Here is a 21,409-nt window from a genome sequence, read left to right as displayed (position 1 = left end):
CGCGGAGAGATGATGCTGATTCGCCTGTACGTAGCTGAATATAAGCAAGAGGAGGTTCACTCCTAAGCGATGGAAGGGGGTGCATGATAAACAGCTGGCCGGCCCACCACAGTTGCATGGAGGCGGCCAGTTCCAACGTCTCAAGGTGAGGGGTGGGTAGGTGGCCATGCACCCACCCCCACACATAAGATTAAGTGAGGGGTTTCCCTCCCCACCTTGACCCATACGTGGGTGCCCATAATGGGTGCCCACCCTACCAAGGACATCATGAAATATTTGGGGAGGGTGTCCACTCATTAATGGGTGTGAACCTGCAACCTTATAAAAACAAAGGATAAAAAGAATGCTATAAAAGAAACAAGTGTAATACACTTACCACCTGTTCACACGCAACAAAACTCGTCAGAAGACAGAGCAAACTTCACGACTCACTGGTGGCAGGCGTCCCTGCTTAGTAAGTGGCACGTCAAACAAGCAAACACAAGAATACAAGTCATGCGAAAACAGTTCCAAGCATGCAAAACATGAATGCATGTGCAAACAGTATCATGGACATATCTCCCGTTCATGGAACAAGTACTAAACATTTCTGTCGGGCACAGTGATGGCACGACAAAAAACATAAATCCCGGTCTTCCTATGGAGTGACAGTCCCATAGGTAAGACACAGATCCAGGCTCGAGCCTCCCTATGGAGTGACAATCCCATAGGCAAGACACGGCACAAATACTGGTTCTTCCATGGCGTGATAATCCCATGGATAGAACAGAGTCCAGGTCATACACGGGTGGCACTAGTCTGGCTCCCGTCCATACGACACCATCTTGCTAACACACGGGTGGCACCAATCTGGCTCCCGTCCATGTTATGCAAAACGTGAGACACCGGCCTGGCTTCAAGTGAACGAGACATAAATCTGGAGATGGACCAAATGGTCGGCCAATTGGTGACATCCCCCCGGGCTTCTAAAGAGTTGTCCTCAACTGAAAAGCCTTAAGATATGCCTGCAATAGCTGTGGGTAATCAACAAAATAATCCTCCTTTACCCACTTTGCATCAATGGGCAAATAATTCTTGAACTTCACAAGGTATCTCTAGGAAAGCTTTCCAGTAGGTAGCTTCCGCTCCTTGTGAAAGACAATCTGTTATGGTTGGAGGATCTCTGCAAGCTCATCAATCTTTGGCGGATCTTCTCTGACAGGCTCGTCAGGATCTGGCCCGACATATGTTCGGAAAAGACTCACATGAAATGCATTGTGAATCTTCCAATGACTATCTAAAGCAAGCTTGTATGACACTTCATTGATCTTTTGAATCAGCTTGAAGGGTCCATAATAGCGAGGAGAAAGCTTAGGATATGATACGTCTCGTCCTGGCCTCTTTTGAAGCCTAGCTTTCTTAAATTTCAGCAAAACCCAATCACCTTCTTTGACTTGCATGTCCCTTCTATGCTTGTCAGCAGTCATTTTATGCTTATTTTGTGACCTTGCAATGGTTGTGCGGACCTGAGCAAAGGCTACATCCAAGTCACGTACCTATGCCTCAATGTCTTTACGCATGCTTGGCCAAAAGAAATATCTCTCAATCATGCGTGTAGTGGGCATGATATCTCTATGACCAGCATAAGGTGGAGCGTGACATTCCTCCATAACCTTTGGACGCAAATCCTTCACCACACATAGGCAGTTATCCTTCATAAGATAACCCTCGTTGATAACATAAGAGGCATGTGAGTGACCAGCCATCAAATCAGTCCATATATGGCAAAAATCAGCATCCAAATGATACAAATCTCGCATAGCAGATAAGTCAACATGAGAGGCCACTGAAACTGCAGCCACATAAGGCCTCCTGGATAATGCATCTGCCACCACATTTTTCTTTCCCGGAGTATGCACAATCGGAAAATGAAACATGGAAAGAAAGTTTGCCATTCTCATCTGCTTCTCCGAAAGCTTTGTTTGAGATAGAAAGTATCTCAAGCTTTGATGATCTGTCTTGACTACAAATTCAGCCCCAAGAAGATAATGTTTCCATATTTTTAAGGCATGAATTACAGCCAAGAGCTCTTTCTCATAGATATCCATATGACGTTCAGCATCATGCAAACGACGGCTCTCATATGCAACTGCATGCCCTTCTTGATTTAGGACAGCCCCTATACAATCGCCACAAGCATCACATTCCACTATGAATGATCTTTGCAAGTCGGGTACAATCAATATGGGTCCACATATGATAGCATGCTTGAGCTGCAAAAAGGCACCCTGTTCTATTGGAGTCCATTTGAAAGTGGTTTTCTTCTTTGTGAGATCATGTAGAGGGGTGGCTATCATAGCAAAATACCTTATGAAACGCCTATAATATGAACATAATCCGAGAAAACTACGTACTTGATGTACATTTTGCAATTCTGGCCAATTCCGAATGGTTTCTATCTTTGCAGGATCCATTGTTACTCCATTCTTGGATACAATGTGACCCAAATAATGTATCCCTGAAAGAAAGAACTCACTTTTCTTGGCATTAATGAAAAGTTTATGCTTTCGCAATTCTTCGAACACTGTGACCAAATGAGTTCTATGTTCCTGCTCATTCTTGGAGAAAACCAAGATGTCATCAAAGAATACACCAGTGAATTTGCGATGGGGTCGGAATATCCTATCCATCATACGATTAAATGTGGCAGGAGCATTGGTGAGACCAAAAGGCATCACCAAAAATTCATATAATCCAAAAGCTATCGTGAATGCAGTTTTATGGACATCTTGTGGCACCACTCAAATTTGGTGATAACCACTCTTCAAATCAAGACGGCTGAAACAAGCTGAGCCATCAAGCTTATCCAAAATGTCATCAATACACGGGATTGGGAATCTATTCTTGATGGTAAGCTTATTTAAAGCTCTATAGTCCACACACATGCCAATGTCCCATCTTTCTTTTGAACAAGAAGCACGGGAGAGCAATAAGGTGAGGAACTAGGCTGAATTAAACCTTTCTCTAAAAGCTCATTTACTTGCTTCATGATTTCTTCTTGTTGTGCGGTACTCACGGTATGCGGGTTTGTTAGGTGGAGAACTGCCTGGCACAAGATCTATGCGATGATCCTTGGGCCTCTGGGGAGGTAATTCACCTGGCAATGCATCAGCAAAACAATGGTTGAATGCAGGAAGAAAATTCAGCCTATCGTAAGTCAAAGCATCGACATTTTGATGACTTGGTACAATGCTATCACGAACGAAAACCAAGTATGCAGAAAGACTCTTTTTCATTGCTTTAGTAATCTGGATGTGAGATACAAGTGGGATGGAATCCCCTTCCTTGCCGGCATCAATGAAATGCATGCGGCCTCTATGCATAAAAGAAATCATGTTTGTCTTGTACTCTTTCGGGGCTCAAGCCTATGATGCCATGGCTTGCCCAGCAATACATCACATCCATTAAGTGGTGCAACTAAGAACTGCTCATTATCAAGGTAACCCTGGATATGTATGCGCAACTTTCCTATATTAGTGGGGTAACCTGCACCTCTTTACCAACAAAAGTAGCTTCTGCTTCAATCTGAGGTCCCATGTTCTCAACCTCAATACCCAAGGCAGCTGCCATCTGAATAGAGATGAAGTTATCGGTTGCACAATCATCAAACATGAATAAGGCGGGCTGATCCTTGATTTGATCCCATGCTTTGCATACCATACATTCTTTTGCATCATGTTTTGTGTTTCCCTGCACATCGGGAACTGCATGCACATTAGCCTTGGTTTGCTTGTCCTCATGCTTTGGTTTGCAGTCAGGGCATTGTCGAAACATGTGCTCTTTGCTGCCACAAGAAAAACATTTCCCCTCCTTGGCATATTGCTCCCTTTGCTCGGGGGTCAAGCCAAATTTGTTCTTCTTTGGCCCATGATCTTTAGATGAGGTATTTTCAGCTTTACCTCCCTTCTGGGTCTCCCGGAAGTTCTTTTTAAGTGGCTGTCCACCTTTTTGCAGATTTGGGACAGCCTTATCTTTGCCCTTTGAACCGCCTTGATCTTGCTTAATTTTGAGCACCAATTGCTCCATAGCAAGAGCAGAGGCTATAAGCTGTTGCAAAGTATGTTTCGGGTGCAATTCAATGCCCGAACGATAAGCTGGTTGCAATCCGGAGCGAAACTTCCTCTTTCTTTGATCCTCAGTGATTTGTATAAAAGGAGTTACCTCAAGCAACACTTTACAAAACTTATTGACATACTGTTGCACACTTTCATTCTCTCTTTGCTCAAGTCTATCCCACTTTTGGGTGAGAGTTTGCTCTGCATTAGGTGGCAAGAACTGAGCATAAAATCTGTCCTTAAACTCTTTCCAGGTGCAAATGGGGTCTTTGGTGATCTTTTCAATGATCCACCAATGAGCAGCGGTCCCCTTCAAGAACATGCTAGCATGGCGTACTTTTGACTTCTAAGTTCTCAGCGAAGTCCTCATCGCTAAAAGCAATGTCAAACTGTGCCACAAATGCTAACACTTTGGAAGCATCATGCTCTCCATGAAAAACATCAAACTTAACGGACTTGTCACCTGCTGTAAATTCCTTGAACTTTCTGGCATGAGGCTCATGGTCCTCTCTTTTTCTTTTTCCCTTTTCCAATGGGGCAGCCCTATCTACATGGGCTCGATGGGCCATTATGGAAGTTTCATGAAGTACGGTGGCATGTGCTCCACGAACCTGAGAATCAGATGCATGTGACCTTCCTGCATAAGGCAATGTCTCTCCATGAGACAACTCAGTAGGCAAGGCTCTTCGAGTGGCAGACTTGTCACCTCCTCCATGGGATACATGTCTTGAATGCATGTGACCATCATGCCCTCCATGAGCACTAGCATACATATACCTGTCAGCCTTTGTGCCTTGTGGAGAAGATGCATGACGAGAGGTGACTGTCACCTCTTTCCTTTGCATAAATGACCTCAACCTTTGAGATGCGGGATCTCCATGCTTCAAGCGAGGTGGATTTTTGAATTTCAGCTCTCCATCTTCCCCCTCTTTGATGTCACCTTTGCGGAGGAGGTAGGAAAGTGCCAACTCCCTTGGCTTCTTGCTCATTTCCCGTGCCATGGACTCAAAAGTCACGTCTACCATTGCATCGGCTTTCCTTGCTTCAATGGCACTTTGCACATGGGGATCTTTATGCAAAAATTTCAGCTCTTGCTCTTGTGCCTGCAAAAGCTTTCTCATATGTTCCAATTCAGCCCTCATTGCATCAGGCTCTTCTTCTTGCATGACTGTCTTTCCTCGAGAAAGTTGTCCCCTTGAATCACTATCATTTATCCTCTCAAGGGACTTGTGCCTTCCCTGTAAAGCATCAGAACCATGCGAGGCACTAGATGGGCCCCTCAAATTAGGCACTTTCAAAGGGTTACCTTGGCTGTCCATTGTGTTAAGTGTGCTAGAAGCGGGGTGTCCAATACACAGGTTCGTTTCCCCACTAAGAAGAGGGAAATAACCGTGCTCTGATACCAATGAAACCGATCCCGTCAAGTGGGAATAGACTCCGTTGGACACCCACACGCGTAATAGCACAACTTAAATATCACAATTTGAATGGACAACTTAATAACATTTGAAAACTGAAATGAAATGAAATGTTGATCAATGTACACCAGCACCTGGGCCGGAATGGGCCGACCCCCCCCCCCCCCCCCCTCAATATATAATATATTATTGGGAGTATTTAAAAGGTACAATGCTCCATGGGTTCAATGAACCAGATGATGTCCATGTGCAACTGAGATGAATACAGTTACCAAACACGAGACTCGAAGTAGACGTTCGAAAGAGAGCGATCCACTTGAGAAGTTTAGTCTCTACGGTCCTGTGCCTTCACTTGAATCCGCAGAGAGCGCCCCATTGGTGTTCCAAGACCACGCACAAACATGCGCTCTTGTACTAACGCCTGGCTCTCCCGATCTCGGCACCCATGGACCGTGGTTCTCCAGAAGCTTGGACCACCCGGCACCGAATGGGTGTTAGCAGCAGAGAGTATCCCTTATCAGATTTACATCAAAGTCCTTTGCTTAAATCTCAATCAACGTACCTTGTAGCATAATGAATTATGGCCTTCAGCAGTATTAGACTCCCACGTATTCCCTTGTTTTGAAGTCAGTATGCAGCCGCCTGCGTGGCAAGGGGAGAGAGATGGCCTGCGCAGCCGTACAGCGGCATGAGGGCAAACGGAAGTGAGGCATGTGCGCAGCCCAGCAGTACAGTCGACCAGTCGTGCAGCGTTAGAGAGTACAAGCGGAGAGATGATGCTGATTCGCTTGTGCGCAGCTGAATATAAGCAAGAGGAGGTTCACTCCTAAGCGATGGAAGGGGGTGCATGATAAACAGCTGGCCGGCCCACCACAGTTGCATGGAGGCGGCCAGTTTCAACGTCTCAAGGTGAGGGGTGGGTAGGTGGCTATGCACCCACCCCCACACATAAGATTAAGTGAGGGGTTTCCCTCCCCACCTTGACCCATACGTGGGTGCCCATAATGGGTCCCCACCCTACCAAGGACATCATGAAATATTTGGGGAGGGTGTCCACTCATTAATGGGTGTGAACCTGCAACCTTATAAAAACAAAGGTTAAAAAGAATGCTATAAAAGAAACAAGTGTAATACACTTACCACCTGTTCACACGCAACAAAACTCGTCAGAAGACAGAGCAAACTTCACGACTCACTGGCAGGCGTCCCTGCTTAGTAAGTGGCACGTCAAACAGGCAAACACAAGAATACAAGTCATGCGAAAACAGTTCCAAGCATGCAAAACATGAATGCATGTGCAAACAGTATCATGGACATATCTCCCGTTCATGGAACAAGTACTAAACATTTCTGTCGGGCACAATGATGGCACGACAAAAAACATAAATCCCGGTCTTCCTATGGAGTGACAGTCCCATAGGTAAGACACAGATCCAGGCTCGAGCCTCCCTATGGAGTGACAATCCCATAGGCAAGACACGGCAGAAATACTGGCTCTTCCATGGCGTGACAATCCCATGGATAGAACACAGTCCAGGTCATACACAGGTGGCACCAGTCTGGCTCCCGTCCATACGACACCATCCTGCTAACACACGGGTGGCACCAATCTGGCTCCCGTCCATGTTATGTAAAAATACTGGCCCCTTCACATGAGACACCAGCCTGGCTTCAAGTGAACGAGACACAAATCTGGAGATGGACCAAATGGTTGGCCAATTGGTGACACTAACATACTCACTGACAGTCACAGTGCTATAGCCGTGGCACGAAACCCAGTGTTCATGCATATACTAAGCACATTGAGATTCATTATGATTATGTCAGAGAGAGGGTTGCCTCGAGAGAAGTTTGAAGTTTACCACGAAGCTTTGGGTTTACTCTCCTACATAGAGTGATCAGCTACCCACCTTTTACGGGTTCACATTACCACTACAACGGGGATTGATTGGCATATATGATATGAGTAGTGCCACATGTGAACATGGGCTAACCAAGGGCACTTTTTCCCTTTGGGTTTTTCCCCTTGGAGATCTGGTGTGAAAGGACACCATCTACTTTAGTTATGTTATGATATTATGGAGCTTACCTACTAGCTCGACACATTTTCCAATGCAAGCACCTGCCTGTGGGAGGGCACTTTTTCCCTTTGTCTTTTTCCCCTTGGAGATCTAGTGTGAGAGGACACCATCTTTTAGTTGTATTATGATATTATGGAGTTGACCTACTAGCTCCACACATTTTCCAATGCAATCGACTCTTTGCATCTATTAGCATCATCTTGTGTGTACCTGCTTGTGTGTGTGTGTGTGCCGCTATGCCGAACTCTAATTCTGTTGTTGCAGCTCCCCTCCTAGGTCCCCTCCTGGGCCAACAGACTGAGGATAGAGACTTGCAGAGTTGAGTGGATGCCCAGAGAGGACATGACATGTAGACTCTGTCAGAGGGGGGTTGAGTCGGAGGAGCACTATGTTTGCCAGTGCTAGTCCACTATGAGATCAGAGGGAGATCTCACTGTCTATTCAAAGAGGGTGTTGGACCCTTATCCCGGATCATGGAGTGTACCTAGATCAGAGGTGCCTTGGACTCTTCCTCCGACACAGAGAGTCACTACTTATTATCGATCGTCACCTCCAACAGCCCTCCTCCTAGCTTACCATCGCCAGTTTTTCCCAGCCTAGAGGGGTAGGTAGGGAGGCACTAGAGCCCATCACAGTGGATATGGGAGCCCATACCACAGTGCCCCCTCGTAGAGCAGGCCCATGGGAGTCGCATCAGATTGGGCACGCACACTCTAGAGTGCTAGACGCCCTCGTCCCGTCGGACGCTGGCCACCCAAGCTCATTAGCCCCAGAATCAGGAGATCCTAGGACCTAGCCCATCATTGACCAGCCTCATCCTCACGGCAAACTATTGACATCTCTAGCCTTCTTGTATCACCCATGATGGAAATCTTTGGATGGGCCCTTGCCCGGCATACATAGTTGATTGACTGTTTTTATTCATCTCTCCCATATCCCATCACTTATTGTACCCTATACCTGGCATAGTAGGATCTAGATTTTTCATCTTTTATAATCTCAGAGTCTAAGATCTTAGCTTTTAGTTTTCAGTTTTAGTTTATTGTTGTTTTTTCTTATTTCATCCATGATGAGATTTCATGGACAATATGTATACAGCATTTTGGTCTCATAGACCCTTTGGGTCTTTTGAAGACGTTAATATAATTCTCTCTCTCTCTCTCTCTCTCTCTCTCTCTCTCTCTCTCTGTGTGTGTGTGTGTGTGTGTGTGCATGCACGCCTACATGTTCTAGACATAGGTATCCAGTTCAGTCAATTTTAACTCCTCCGTAAAGTAGACACCTGTAAAGGTTCCGGTAAGGAAGAGTAGAACTCCAGTCTTGGGATCATTTGCTTTTTTACTGGTAAAGAAGGAAAAAGTTTCTCTCCTCTAAGCAATTCTGACATTATCGTTGCATCTTGTGCAATGAATAATCTACCTTTGGTAATTGAGTCCTATTAGTGTAGGAGATGTACTAATCATTAGCATAATGCCAACAAGTCATTATTGTTGCCTATCTCATTATTGTTGTCTATCTTTGAACTTATACGGGTATGAAGTGTTATGTTCTTATTGATTAATTGGGGATAAGGCTGAAAAGATGCAGGGGGGAAGAGAGCTTGAGCTCTTGTAAGCATACACACACACTCACAAAACCCTAATAGAGAACACACAAGGTGAGAGGCTGAAATCTTCTTCTTCTCTACTCAACACTCAACACACCATATACAAGATAAGAGTACTCAACAATATGAAAGGTACTCAATCAAATACATACACGGGTTCTCTATAGTGTGAACCCGACTAAATGAGTTGGCGCTATAACTATGCCAGTCTCTAGAATGGCTGTCACACAGCCTGTCATTCCACTGGCCGCATATCACCCAAGATCTCACCAACCATGCTAGTGGTGTAAGTGTGGGGCCTATCCCCCAGGCGGGTCATCAGTGTCCATCGCCTCACTAGACGAGCTCGATATCTCAACACTCCCCCTCGAGCTCAACTCCATCTCATGTACACCAAGCGAAGCCCTGAATCTGCGGAGCTTCTCTGTACCCAATGCTTTGGTGAAGATGTCAGCTACCTGATCCTCTGTGCTGACATAAACAAGGTCAAGATCTCCTGCCAAGACCTTCTCTCTAATGAAGTGGTAGTGGACCTCTATGTGCTTCGTACGAGCATGAAAGACTGGGTTCCTGGCCAACTGTATACTGCTAATGTTGTCACAGAAAATGACAACTTGTCTATCCACTGATAGACCCAAATCTGCAAGTAGCTTTCTCAACCAAGCTACCTCACATGCTGCCATAGCAGCTCCTCTGTACTCGATAGAGCAACCGTAGGCTGCTTCTTGCTGCTCCAAGTCACAGCAGCACTTCCCAAAGAAAACATGAAGCCACTAGTAGATCTTCTATCTGAGATACTACCAGCCCAATCAGCATCTGTGTACCCATGTACACATATCTCTGTCCCAGTCTCATAGAATAGTCCACAATGCAGAGTAGACTTCACATACCTCAGTATGCGTCTCACTGCATCCAAATGCGGTTTCCGTGGAACCTGCATAAACTGACTCACCAACCCAACAGCATAGCTCAAATCTGGTCTGGTGATCGTCATGTAGATCAAACTTCCTACTATGCTTCCCTACATAGTAGGGTCCTCCAAGATCTCTCCTGAATCTGCACTCAACTTGCCATTCTGATCCAATGGCACAGAAATGGGCTTACAGCCTGCCATACCATACTTGGACAACATGTCCAAGCCATACTGTCTCTGTAGTAATCCAATACCATGTGGTGACCTAATCACCTCAATGTCCAAGAAATATCTGAGCTCCCCCAGATCCTTCATCTCAAACTTCTGTCTAAGCAAGATCTTTACATCAAAGATCTCTGCATCATGGTCCCCCGTAATGATCAAGTCATCTACATAGATGACAACAAGCACAACTCCTCTATCACCATGTCTCACATACAGTGAGAAATCTGCATTGGCTACATGAAAGCCAATAGTGACAAGATATTCAGAAATCTTGTCAGACCATGCTCTTGGTGCTTACTTTAAGCCATACAAGGCTTTCTTCAACCTGCAAACATGCTCGGGGTGACCCACATCCTCATAACCAGGTGGCTGCAACATATACACCTCTCTTGCAAATCCCCATGCAAGAATGCATTCTTTACATCCATTTGATGTAAAGACCATTGCTTTGACGCAGCCACTGCTATCACAACTCTCACCGTTGCCATCTTGGCAACTGGGCTGAAGGTTTCCTCATAATCAATCCCATATGTCTACGCATATCCTTTGGCTACCAATCTAGCCTTGTACTTGTGTATGCTTCCATCACTGTTATGTTTAACTTTGTACACCCACTTGCATCCAATGGCTTTCTTGCCTTCAGGCAATTGCACTAAATCCCAAGTCTCATTTCTATATAGTGCATCCATCTCCTCGTCCATAGCTTTCTCCCAACACACATTTCCAACAGCCTCATCAATGCATGTGGGCTCAACAACCTGCACAGCCTTTGCCATATATGCATAGTGATGTGCCTCATAACCATCATATATAAATCTCTGCACAGGGTTCTTCACTCTCCCTGATCTTCGCAGCTTTTCATTCATGGCTTCCATAGCCTTCTTTACATCAGGTGTTCTCATAGCTGGGATCCCAAGCTCCTCATCAAGGCTCATATCTGAGCCACTAGACTCTCCATCAACATGAGAATGCCCTGCAGAAATGTCAGGCATACCAAGGGGCTCAACCACTTTCTCTTTTCCTTTACGTGATGTACTAATCACATTTGCAGGGTTGGTATTATGACGTAGCCTGCCACTCCATGGTCTATCAATAGACCCACTAGATGAGGACTCTCCTGGTTCACTCAAAGACTGTGATTGCTGACCTGCATTCTGTGCAATCACACTTCCACTCACATCAGCCCCAACAGCTTCTTTTTCAGCAACATACCAGCTGCTCATCTCATCAAAAACAACATCCCTGCTTACCCTCAACTCACGTGTAGCAGGGTTATAACACATGTATCCCTTTTGCTCAAGGGAATATCCAATAAACACACATTTTTCAGCTTTCGGATCCAGCTTAGTTCTTAGCTTATCTGGCACATGCACATATGCAATGCATCCAAAGACTTTCAGATGAGACAAATCTGGTTTTTTGCCAGTAAACCTCTCCTCTGGAGTTACATCATGTATGGCTGCAGTTGGAGTCTTGTTCATGATGTATACTGCTGTAGAAACAGCCTCAGCCCAATAGCAATGTGGCATATTCTTCTCTTTCATCAATGCTCGCGCAATCTCAGCAATGTGCCTGTTTTTCCGCTCAGCAACTCCATTTTGCTGCGGAGTGTATCTGCATGTAAACTGTCTCCGAATACCATTCTTCTTCAAAAATTCAGAGAACTCATTGGAGAAGTACTCTCCCCCTCCATCTGACCTTAGGCACTTTACATATTTCCCTGTTTGCTTTTCAACTAAGACTCTGAAATTCTGAAAGTGAGTGAACACCTCACTCTTCTCCTTCATGAAATATACCCACACTTTCCTTGTGTGGTCATCAATGAAAGTCACATAATACCTGCAGTCTCCCATAGATATGGTCTTCGTAGGACCCCATACATCTGAATGCACAACATCTAGTGCATTTCTGCTCACATATCTGTTACGTGGAAACACATGCTTTGTTTGCTTCCCAAATTGGCATGCTTTACATATTTTCTGCATACCTTCCACTTTAAATTTTGGCAGCCCTGTCACAATTCCTTTTGTCTGCATAGACTTCAATCTCTGCACATTTACATGTCCAATCCTTTTATGCCAAATGTCTGTGTCTGCAACAATTCCTGAACCATTTGCAAACATCGCAGCACTCATTTCAGGCATGTCTACATTCAACGTAAACATTCTGCCCACTCTGTTGCCTTTTGCAACCAACTTGCACTTGTCTTTGAAATCTTCAACATAACACTCATCAGGGTTAAACCGAACCTGCAAACCCTGCTCAATCATCTGGCCAACTGAAACCAGATTCTTTGTTATGTTCGGAACATGAAGTACATCTGCAAGGTACTTCACTTTGCCATCCTGCATAGACAATGGCACATCTCCAACATGGGCAATTGGATGAGCAGTGTCATCTCCTGTTTCCACAAAACCTGGTCTTTCCGGGTTTTTCATCTCCTTGAACCACTCCCCATGACTCGTCATGTGGTTCGAAGCGCCTGAATCCACATACCATACATTATCTTTTTGTGCTGCATCAACATTTTCAGACATGGCATTCACGACATGCTGCATAACAAACAACCTTTCATTATCCTCATTATTTCTGCTTGAGGATGCATAGTTGTTTTACTGCACTTTCCCGTTTTGCATGTCAGCTTGCTTCTTATAACATTCTGCCTGCACATGTTCAGGCTTACCACAATAATAGCATTCACGTGCATCATTATATTGCCTTTGCCAATTTCCACGGCCTCTTTGACTCCCCCTGCCTCTGAATTTGCCTCTTCCACCTGTGTGTGGTTGTTGTTGTTGATTCTGGGACTGTTGTTGTTGTTGCTGCTGGTGACCATAATTCTGATTACCTGTTCGGCCACCTCCTTGACCGCGTCCACGGCCTCCTCTACCTCGTCCTCTTCCTGAACTCGTGTAGAAAGCCTGTTGCTCTGAACTATTTTTGCTTTGTGAAGACTGTTGATCTTCACCCAAACTCTTCTCTTCAATAATCAGTATAGACACCAAATCTGTAAAGTTGGGAATGCTTTCCCGAGTTTGAATAGACGTCTTGAACGCCTTGTATTGTGGCCCGAGACCACGTAGACAGACTTCCACCTTGTCATCATCATCTACTGACACACCAATAGATGCAAGGGATTCCACAATACCCTTTATCTTCAACGCATAGTCATTCATAGACATGCTCTTTTTCTCCACAGTATGAAGTTCATTCTTCAACTGTATCTTACGTGCCTTGGTATTTGTTTCATAGAGCTTTACCAAGGTGTCCCACGCCTCCTTGGGGGACTTGGCAACCTGAATGTGCCCAATCATGGTGTCCTGTATACTAATGGATAGCCAATACATAACCTTCCTGGCTCCTTGGTTCCAGTCTTTAAACTCTTTCACATCTGCAGCAGTCGGATTTATATCCGGTATCTCCGGTGCCTCTTCATGCTCACCTTCTATGTAGTCCCAATAGCCCTTTCCCGTCGAGAAATTCGTCAACCTGAACCTCCAAGCATGGAAGTTATTCTTATCAAGCTTCTCAGCCACAATCTGAGTTATCCCATCATTTGACATCTTGCCAAACACACAATTTTACCAGAAAGTGCACTCTGGTTTTTCTGCACAAACTGCTGTATTTTCTGCACAGCGGTACTGTAGTACTCTCAAATGTCACAACCAGTGACTTCAATGTGCATACATACACCCAATGGCAACTGTAGACCTCTTTGCAGCACCCACAGTGTCTGCACAGTCAATCTGTCTTCCTGCAGTTCTTAAAACAGAGTTCTGCAGAGAATCGATGACTTACCCGCAGTGCTCGAAATCGCCTGCTTTCTGAAAAACGGAGGTCCAGACGCGCCCGAAACGCGTTTTCGGCCCGAAAATTGCAGTCCGATAGGATTGCATAGTTGCCCTAACTCCCGCGAAGAAAGCTCCTCAATCAGAGACCGTTTGCCGGTGCCTCCCATAGAGCTCCCGACAAGGGTGTAGTCACCAACACAATAGGGAAGAGTAGTTGAAGCTCTTACCCTTGTACCGCTTTCTATGGTTCTCTTGCTTGCAGCTCAGCCCTTAGCACGAACCAGGCTCTGATACCATGAAAAGATGCAGGGGGGAAGAGAGCTTGAGCTCTTGCAAGCACACACACACACTCACAAAACCCTAATAGAGAACACACAAGGTGAGAGGCTGAAATCTTCTTCTTCTCTACTCAACACTCAACACACCATATACAAGATAAGAGTACTCACAATATGAAAGGTACTCAATCAAATACATACACGGGTTCTCTATAGTGTGAACCCGACTAAATGAGCTGGCGCTATAACTATGCCAGTCTCTAGAATGGCTGTCACACAGCCTGTCATCCCACTGGCCGCATATCACCCAAGATCTCACCAACCATGCTAGTGGTGTAAGTGTGGGGCCTATCCCCCAGGCAGGTCATCAGTGTCCACCGCCTCACTAGACGAGCTCGATATCTCAACAAAGGCTTAATCATATTATTAAGTGTAAGAACACTATTAGGGATGCACACAAAAAGTAGGATAATTATCGTGGGGATTGCTTTGATTTAAGAGTCTTGAGAGCATGCTAATGATGCTGTCCATGGATCAGGATGGCATCGATGATATGCTTACCCGTGCTTGGGGGTGAGCTCTATTGGAGGCTAGGTCTTTTAGTACTCTATGGTTGGGGCAAGGATGTGGAGAAAGAAGGCGACAAGCCTAAGAAGAAGGACAAGTGCAATTGTTGCTGGAAACCTGGTCATCACATAAATGAATGCATGAAAAGGTTGGAGAAAGAGAAGAAAAAAGATTCAGGCATGTCTCTGGCTGATGCATCATTACGTAGTGTTGAAAAGGAGTCGTCGGCAAGTTATGCACATGATGATTGGGCTTTCATCATGCATTGTAATTATGATCCTTCTATTCATGATGTATGCTTATCAGTAATAGATGCACATGTTTGGTACTTTGATAGTAGTGCTAGCAAGCACATTACTTTTCAACTTGTTTTGTTTTTCTCTCTTGGGTCTACTTGAGGAGGTACAATCAGATGTGCAAACTTCTTCTCATATCCAGTGAAAGGAGTTGGAAAGGTTGTGCTCACTGCCACAAATTTTGAGGCAATCACACTCTCAGATGTCTTGTATGTACTTGGCATCAAGAAGAACTTACTAAGAGTCTCAGCTACTGGTAGAGCAAGTCTAGAGGTCAGATTTGTGGATGACAGTTGTACAGTTTGTGATCGGAGTGATGGTGATATCATTGTTGTCTCTGGTACACTATGCCATGGGCTTTACAAGTTGGACAGCTATGAGAGATTGGCGTATGATACATGTTTAACACATGCTTTGAAAGATGCAGAGCTACGACGATGTCCACTTTGGTCACTCGAATTTTCGAAGTTTGTTGTCCTTAAAAGGCAAGATATGGTGTTTGAGCTGCCATAGTTTGAGGCCCCCATTAGGCATATATATGGGCATCATTCCCGAAGGATGGATCAATAAGGGCTGTCTAGAAATTACAGATCACACACAATGATGTACGTGGTGGACACCATCTATGGGATATCTCTACTTTGCCACTGTTATTGATGATTACTCTAGGCACACTTGGCTGTATCCATTAAAGGAGAAGTTATAGTTTTTATGTGCTTCAAACACTTTGTTTTCCATGGCTGAAAATGTGTCTACATGTAAAGTTGGCACCCTACATATAGATAGAGGGGGGCCAGTATATGTTGAAGGAATTTCATGCATATGGCTGAAAGAGGCATAAAGCATCAATGTATATTGCCCTATACACCTCAACAAAATGGTGTGGGTGAGAGGAAAAACAGGCGTCTCATGGAGATGGCATTGTGCATGGTAAAAGGCGAGGATGTGTGAACACACTTAGGACCAGGCAGGACACTTTTCCTCTTTTTTCCCCATGCATATGAACACCCTCTTATCCACTTATTGGGTGTCCTTATCCTTTGTACTTGGCACTCATTTCATTATCACATAATCCACATTGATCTGTGTGCCTCTCTCTCCCCTGCTCGGGATTGAGTTCACTTTGAGTCTTTGTGCCTGTGTGTGTATGTGTGTAGCTGCTGCTCCAAACCCTAGTCCCAACAGCCAGTAGGACCATGCCAATTAGATCACGTCAATCAGATGTTCGGGCTTAACACGAATAGTAACAACTATTGGTAAAAGTTGGTGGGATCTTTGCTGAAGATATGCCTTAGGTGGACTGCAAGTTTCTAGAGGTAGAGGGACCTTAAGGCTGCACAAGGTTGGTTATAGTCAGAAGTATAGATGTTTGAATGTTTCTAGGCTGAGGTATGATAAGCTAGTTTAAAGTGCTAAGGCCCTTTGAAGGCTCCTCCTTAAATCAGCTTTCCGACCAACAAGAAGTGGTCAAACAGATTCCATCGCCATCCAGGTTTGAAAAAAGAGAGCTGGAAACAAGGGTTAAGACTAATGCATTGGAGTAAGGTGGATTAAAGCAAATAACCTTCATGGGATTAGTGTGGACATAAGCATATGGATTAAAGATAATTATCACTTAATCACAAGATAATGTGGCAAGAGTATGAACATAACCCACAAATTTCAATCATAGAATGCCTCTTGTATAGGCTGAAGATACATAGAAAATTACTTCATTGATGAGGTCATCAAGCTTCCACCTATTCCTCCATGAATCTAGGGATACAAGTCAACCTTGTAGGCTACATTTTGGGCTTGAGAATCTCTCCGATGAAGCTTGGGCTTTTTTGACAAGGCTTGTCAACCTTAGACATGTTGGCCCATCTAACACTTTATGGCTAGGGACATTTGGTGAAATGTCCCAACAAACCCCGTCAACAGATTTCCCATTGCCTACTGGTCAGTTAACCCAGGTCCCACGCTATGGGTTGCCTCCTAGTAGAGATAAAACATTGTGAGGTCCCACACTATGGGGTAGCCGACGATGAGGGCCAAGGTCTTTAGTGGCTTAGAAAGCCCAGTCCTGATCTGCAACAAAGTTGGCCTAATGTGAGGCCTCTCTTTCTTGGTGCTTGGTTGCTTCTTCTTCTCCTACAATGAGAGCTTGACTCTTTGGGAAGCAATGTTCTTCTAGGTGATTGCTTTTGCCACAAAACCCACAAGACATTTTGTCTGTCGACTAACTCTTCTTGTTGGGGCTCTTGCGGGTGGAGAACTTGTTTTTTGTGTAGAATGCCACTTCATTGTTGTGGTAGAAGCCATGGTTCTCTTGCTTTCTCTTGAACTCTTCAAGGCTGCTTCCACACCATCTAACTTAGGATTCGGCAAGTTTTGCAAAGTAGACACAAGATGACCATATCCTTCATTTGGCATACTCTTTAAAAGTACTACTATGGCATCTTCGTCATCAACTGGCGCACCTATTGTTCCTTGAACCATAAGGCTCTTCATGTAGTTCAAGTGCTCTAGAAAGGTGTCAGTGGGCTTCATTTTCAGGTCAAAGAATTGAATCTTTGAGAGTCTTTGGGTGTTTTCCCTTCGCAGAAAACAGTGTTAGCTTAGAGCATTCATTCCTTCATAATGACAAGAGCTTCACTCAAAATGATGCTAGGGAATGGAGGAGCATGGATTTGGCTTCAGATAAAACACCACAAACCCAACTTAAATTAACTTGATTAGTGGTTAATCTCTGTTTTACCAGAGATAGTCTCTGCCTGTGCAGAGCTCCCAAATCAGCATCTGGAGTCAATTTCTGTAGAAATTCGTCCTGTAGACATGTAGAGCATGTGACAAAACCGCCAAGGCTCAAAGGAATGGAGCTGATTTGCAGAAGAGAGGGCGAATTGTTGATTTGCACGTCTGGATGCACCTGTTGGATTCGTAATGCTGGCCATAGATCGCGCGATTCAGGTTGAATGAGGCTATGGTGGGCAGAGGCTAGGCCCTAGTTGGCCCAAGTCAAAGTTTGGGCAATGGTGTCTTATGGAGGGAGAATCAAGCCAATTGTGAAGGAGGTGTGCTGCGTTAAGGCTAAAAAATGCATTAGCACTAATGATGGTGAATAAGGCTATTAGGAGATTAATAAGAGTTTCTAGTATAAGGACCCATGCTCTGATAACAATTATTGAAAATGAAACGAGGGTCAAGACTAATGCATTGGACAAAGGTGGATTTAAGCAAATAACCTTCATGGGATTAGTGTGGACATAAGCATATGGATTACAGATAATTATCACTTAATCACAAGATAATGTGGGCAAGAGTATGAACACAACACACAAATTTCATTCATAGAATGCCTCTTATACAGGCTGAAGGTACATGGCAAGTTACATCATATTGATGAGGTTATCAAGCTTCCACCTATTCCTCCATGAATCTTGGGGTACAAGTCAACTTTGTAGGCTACATTTTAGGCTTGAGAATCTCTCCAACACCACTTGATGCAGGCGCCTAGAAGAGATGAATCTTGGGCTGTTTTTACAGGGCTTTTCAACCTTAGACTCGTTGGCCCATCTAACACTTTATGGCTAGGGACATTTGATGAATTATCCCAAGGATCTTGCTGGGATTTTTTTGTTTTGCTGTTGCCACTTCTGCTTTCATCAGTCTACCTTCCGTAGCTGTTAATTTGCACGAGTATTGGTTGCAGTAATGTGAGTTCTTTGGAGGCTGTTTTTCCCTTTTTATGGTTTGGTTGTTGAGTTCTAAATAGTGAGGGAATGTCAGTTATTTGAGATTGAAGTTTCTTTGCCAAAACTTCTGGCATTGCTATCATTTTGCATGTGAATCTGTTTAATAGAGGGAACCTTTCAAAGTTTGCTATTTTTTGTGAATAGTGGAGGCTGAAAGACAAACGATATGCGGGGCAGTCTCTAGATGCTGAGCTCGATGATTACTGGAGGAAGAAAGATTCATCCGAGGAAAGCAAAGCAGGTTAGTGTGGAGTTGCGAAACACATGTATCTGTATACCCTCTTCTATAAGCTCTGATACCATCTTTCTTTTCAAACATGTGACTTAATAGATGCTGTCAAGGGTGTTGATGCTACCAAACTTTCACCAAAAAAGCACAAAGAAACAGTATGATGGTGGTACACAGTATTTGTTGGAGGGAAAGGGCATGAAGGTTGAGATTAAACAGGTTGAAGTTTTGTTTGACAATAGTGGTCATTATTTTGAGGCCAAGATGAAATGAGCTGGGCTGCAGGTCATATGGAGACATTCTAAATAGATGAGAGAGTTTTTGGTCATCTTCGAGATTGATGCCTTTATAATGTCCTGCCTCCTCTTTGCATGTAAGGAGAGGGCTCATATACATAGCAAGAAGAGATGAAGGGGTTTGGAGTTCAACAGTCAAATATAACCTATCCCATTGGCGCTGATTGTTTGCCCTGATTGGCTTTTGTAAGCTCCCACACATTGTGCTCTGCTTTGAATGGCCCAAGGTATGCAGTGGAAAAGTGAAACTGCAGTAGTTCCCTTGACTGTGCTTTAGTTACTTTTGTTGCACCAAAAATGTAAAATCCCCTGACGGCAGTGCTACCTTCACCTTCTGGTTCAGTTTCTCTTTTATACAGAGGGCACCATAAAGTTTCACCCTGCTTGCTTTCAAGGCCTAGAATTATTTTTGCACATCCATTTTATTAAGTAGTTCTTACTTTCCTTGATGTGTGAACCTGTGCCAAAAAACAACCACTCTTCCAGCTTGATTTAGTGACTTGATGTGGGCATGAATATATTTCAAACTCCATGTCACTCTCAACAGGAGACTAGCTGTGCCGTGTTTGCCCGACGAGTTGCCACTCTTAATGGTTGCACACATCAGAGATGACTGCCCTTGAACTCATTAATGGAAGGACTACTATTTGCACTCTTGGTATCACTTCACACCAGGTGGTGGTTATTTTGGTACTTGTAACTTTGCATTGTCTGTCACTCACCTTTTCCTCACTCCCTACACCATACATCTCTGTAGTTAGATTCTTAGGTATTCTGTGTATGTTTTCTTGGTAGTATCACCAAGTTGATCAGGTCAGCTAAGGGTTCTTTTGTGTATGTTTTCTTGATAGTATCACCAAGTTGATTGGGTCAGCTAAGGGTGACAGTTGTAAATCAAAGGAAGGCTTCCAACCGCACACTCCCCTCCGTACTCGTTCGGCCTCATGTTTACATTGATTTGGTAGCTCGCGGCCTCCCAAATTTAAAGTCTCAATGCATTCATTACCTTTCCCTTTATAATATGGTGTATGCTGCTGATTCCATGAAGTGGATTATTTCCCTATCATGGCTCTGTTGTTTGGAATTGGGTTATTCTTTACGGGAGCATATATTATTTTCAAAAAGTGCTATGGTTAGCATGTAACTTCATAGCTTGAGTTTAATAATTACGACACATATATATGCTGGTGATTTCTAATTCTAGTGTGCCAGTTTGCCTTTGAAAGCGTAATTTTCTTGATAGCATGTGCATTTTCATATTGTTGATAGTTCTTTTAGAGAGTAGAAGAGTACATTAGAAAATGTTGGAGCATTGTCCTCCTAAGGATACAACCCAGGAGACATCTATTTGGCAAATTCCTATCCTATCATAAGTCAGTAATTATGGAGGGCAAGCTTTGTGCCTCTCCTTCTTGAATGTCACTTCATCACCTTGTCGTGCTTAAGTTGGATGTTAAGCTTTTCCAAAATTATAGAAACATTAGGTGTTGCTGCCATTTAAAGTGAGTTCATAAAATGTTTGGAAATGGGGAAGATGGGTCTCGTCTTTGTTGTCAGATAATGTTACGGTGTGGCTCGACTAGCCAACTTTCATACTGCAGCTCATGCATAACCATCTAGTCAGGGTTCGTGGATTGAGGTGTGGTATGACCAACTAAATTTTATACTTCACCTCATGCATAATTGCCTAGGGCTTGAGGGGTCAAGTAAACAAGCATGTCCCTTGGAGACAAAATTGAGATGTGTGCGAAAGACATCTACACCATGTAATGAGAAATGCAATGGGTACGCCAGCTTTACATGGGGGTTTTGAATGGAGATGAGGGTTCTGTCTGCTGACTGTTTCTCGACTTTGATCTTCAAACAAAAATGCATAAGCTT

General features: G+C 44.1%; 1 protein-coding gene across 5 annotated transcripts in view; it reads left to right on the top strand.

The window, feature by feature from the left end:
• LOC147623696 (uncharacterized) overlaps positions 1-20,709 on the top strand; it is an 83,843-nt gene extending 63,134 nt beyond the window's left edge. For 4 of the 5 annotated variants that reach the window (XM_086820293.1, XM_086820295.1, XM_086820294.1 and 1 more), the window contains 2 exons: positions 19,148-19,244; positions 19,335-19,910. In XM_086820293.1, the coding sequence (XP_086676419.1) occupies positions 19,148-19,244; positions 19,335-19,396 (159 nt within the window). In that variant the 3' untranslated portion in view covers positions 19,397-19,910. Of the gene's footprint in view, positions 1-19,147; positions 19,245-19,334; positions 19,911-20,379 lie in introns of those variants that run through there. The other variant, XM_086820297.1, reaches the window with a different exon arrangement.
• The last annotated feature ends 700 nt before the right edge of the window (positions 20,710-21,409 follow it).

This window comes from Cibotium barometz, chromosome 26 (assembly GCF_041138505.1).
Source record: "Cibotium barometz isolate CiBa-2024 chromosome 26, ASM4113850v1, whole genome shotgun sequence".
NCBI classification, from domain to species: Eukaryota; Viridiplantae; Streptophyta; class Polypodiopsida; order Cyatheales; family Cibotiaceae; genus Cibotium; species Cibotium barometz.
The sequence above is the reverse complement of the archived record's forward strand: the minus strand, read 5'-3'. Positions and strand labels throughout refer to the sequence as shown.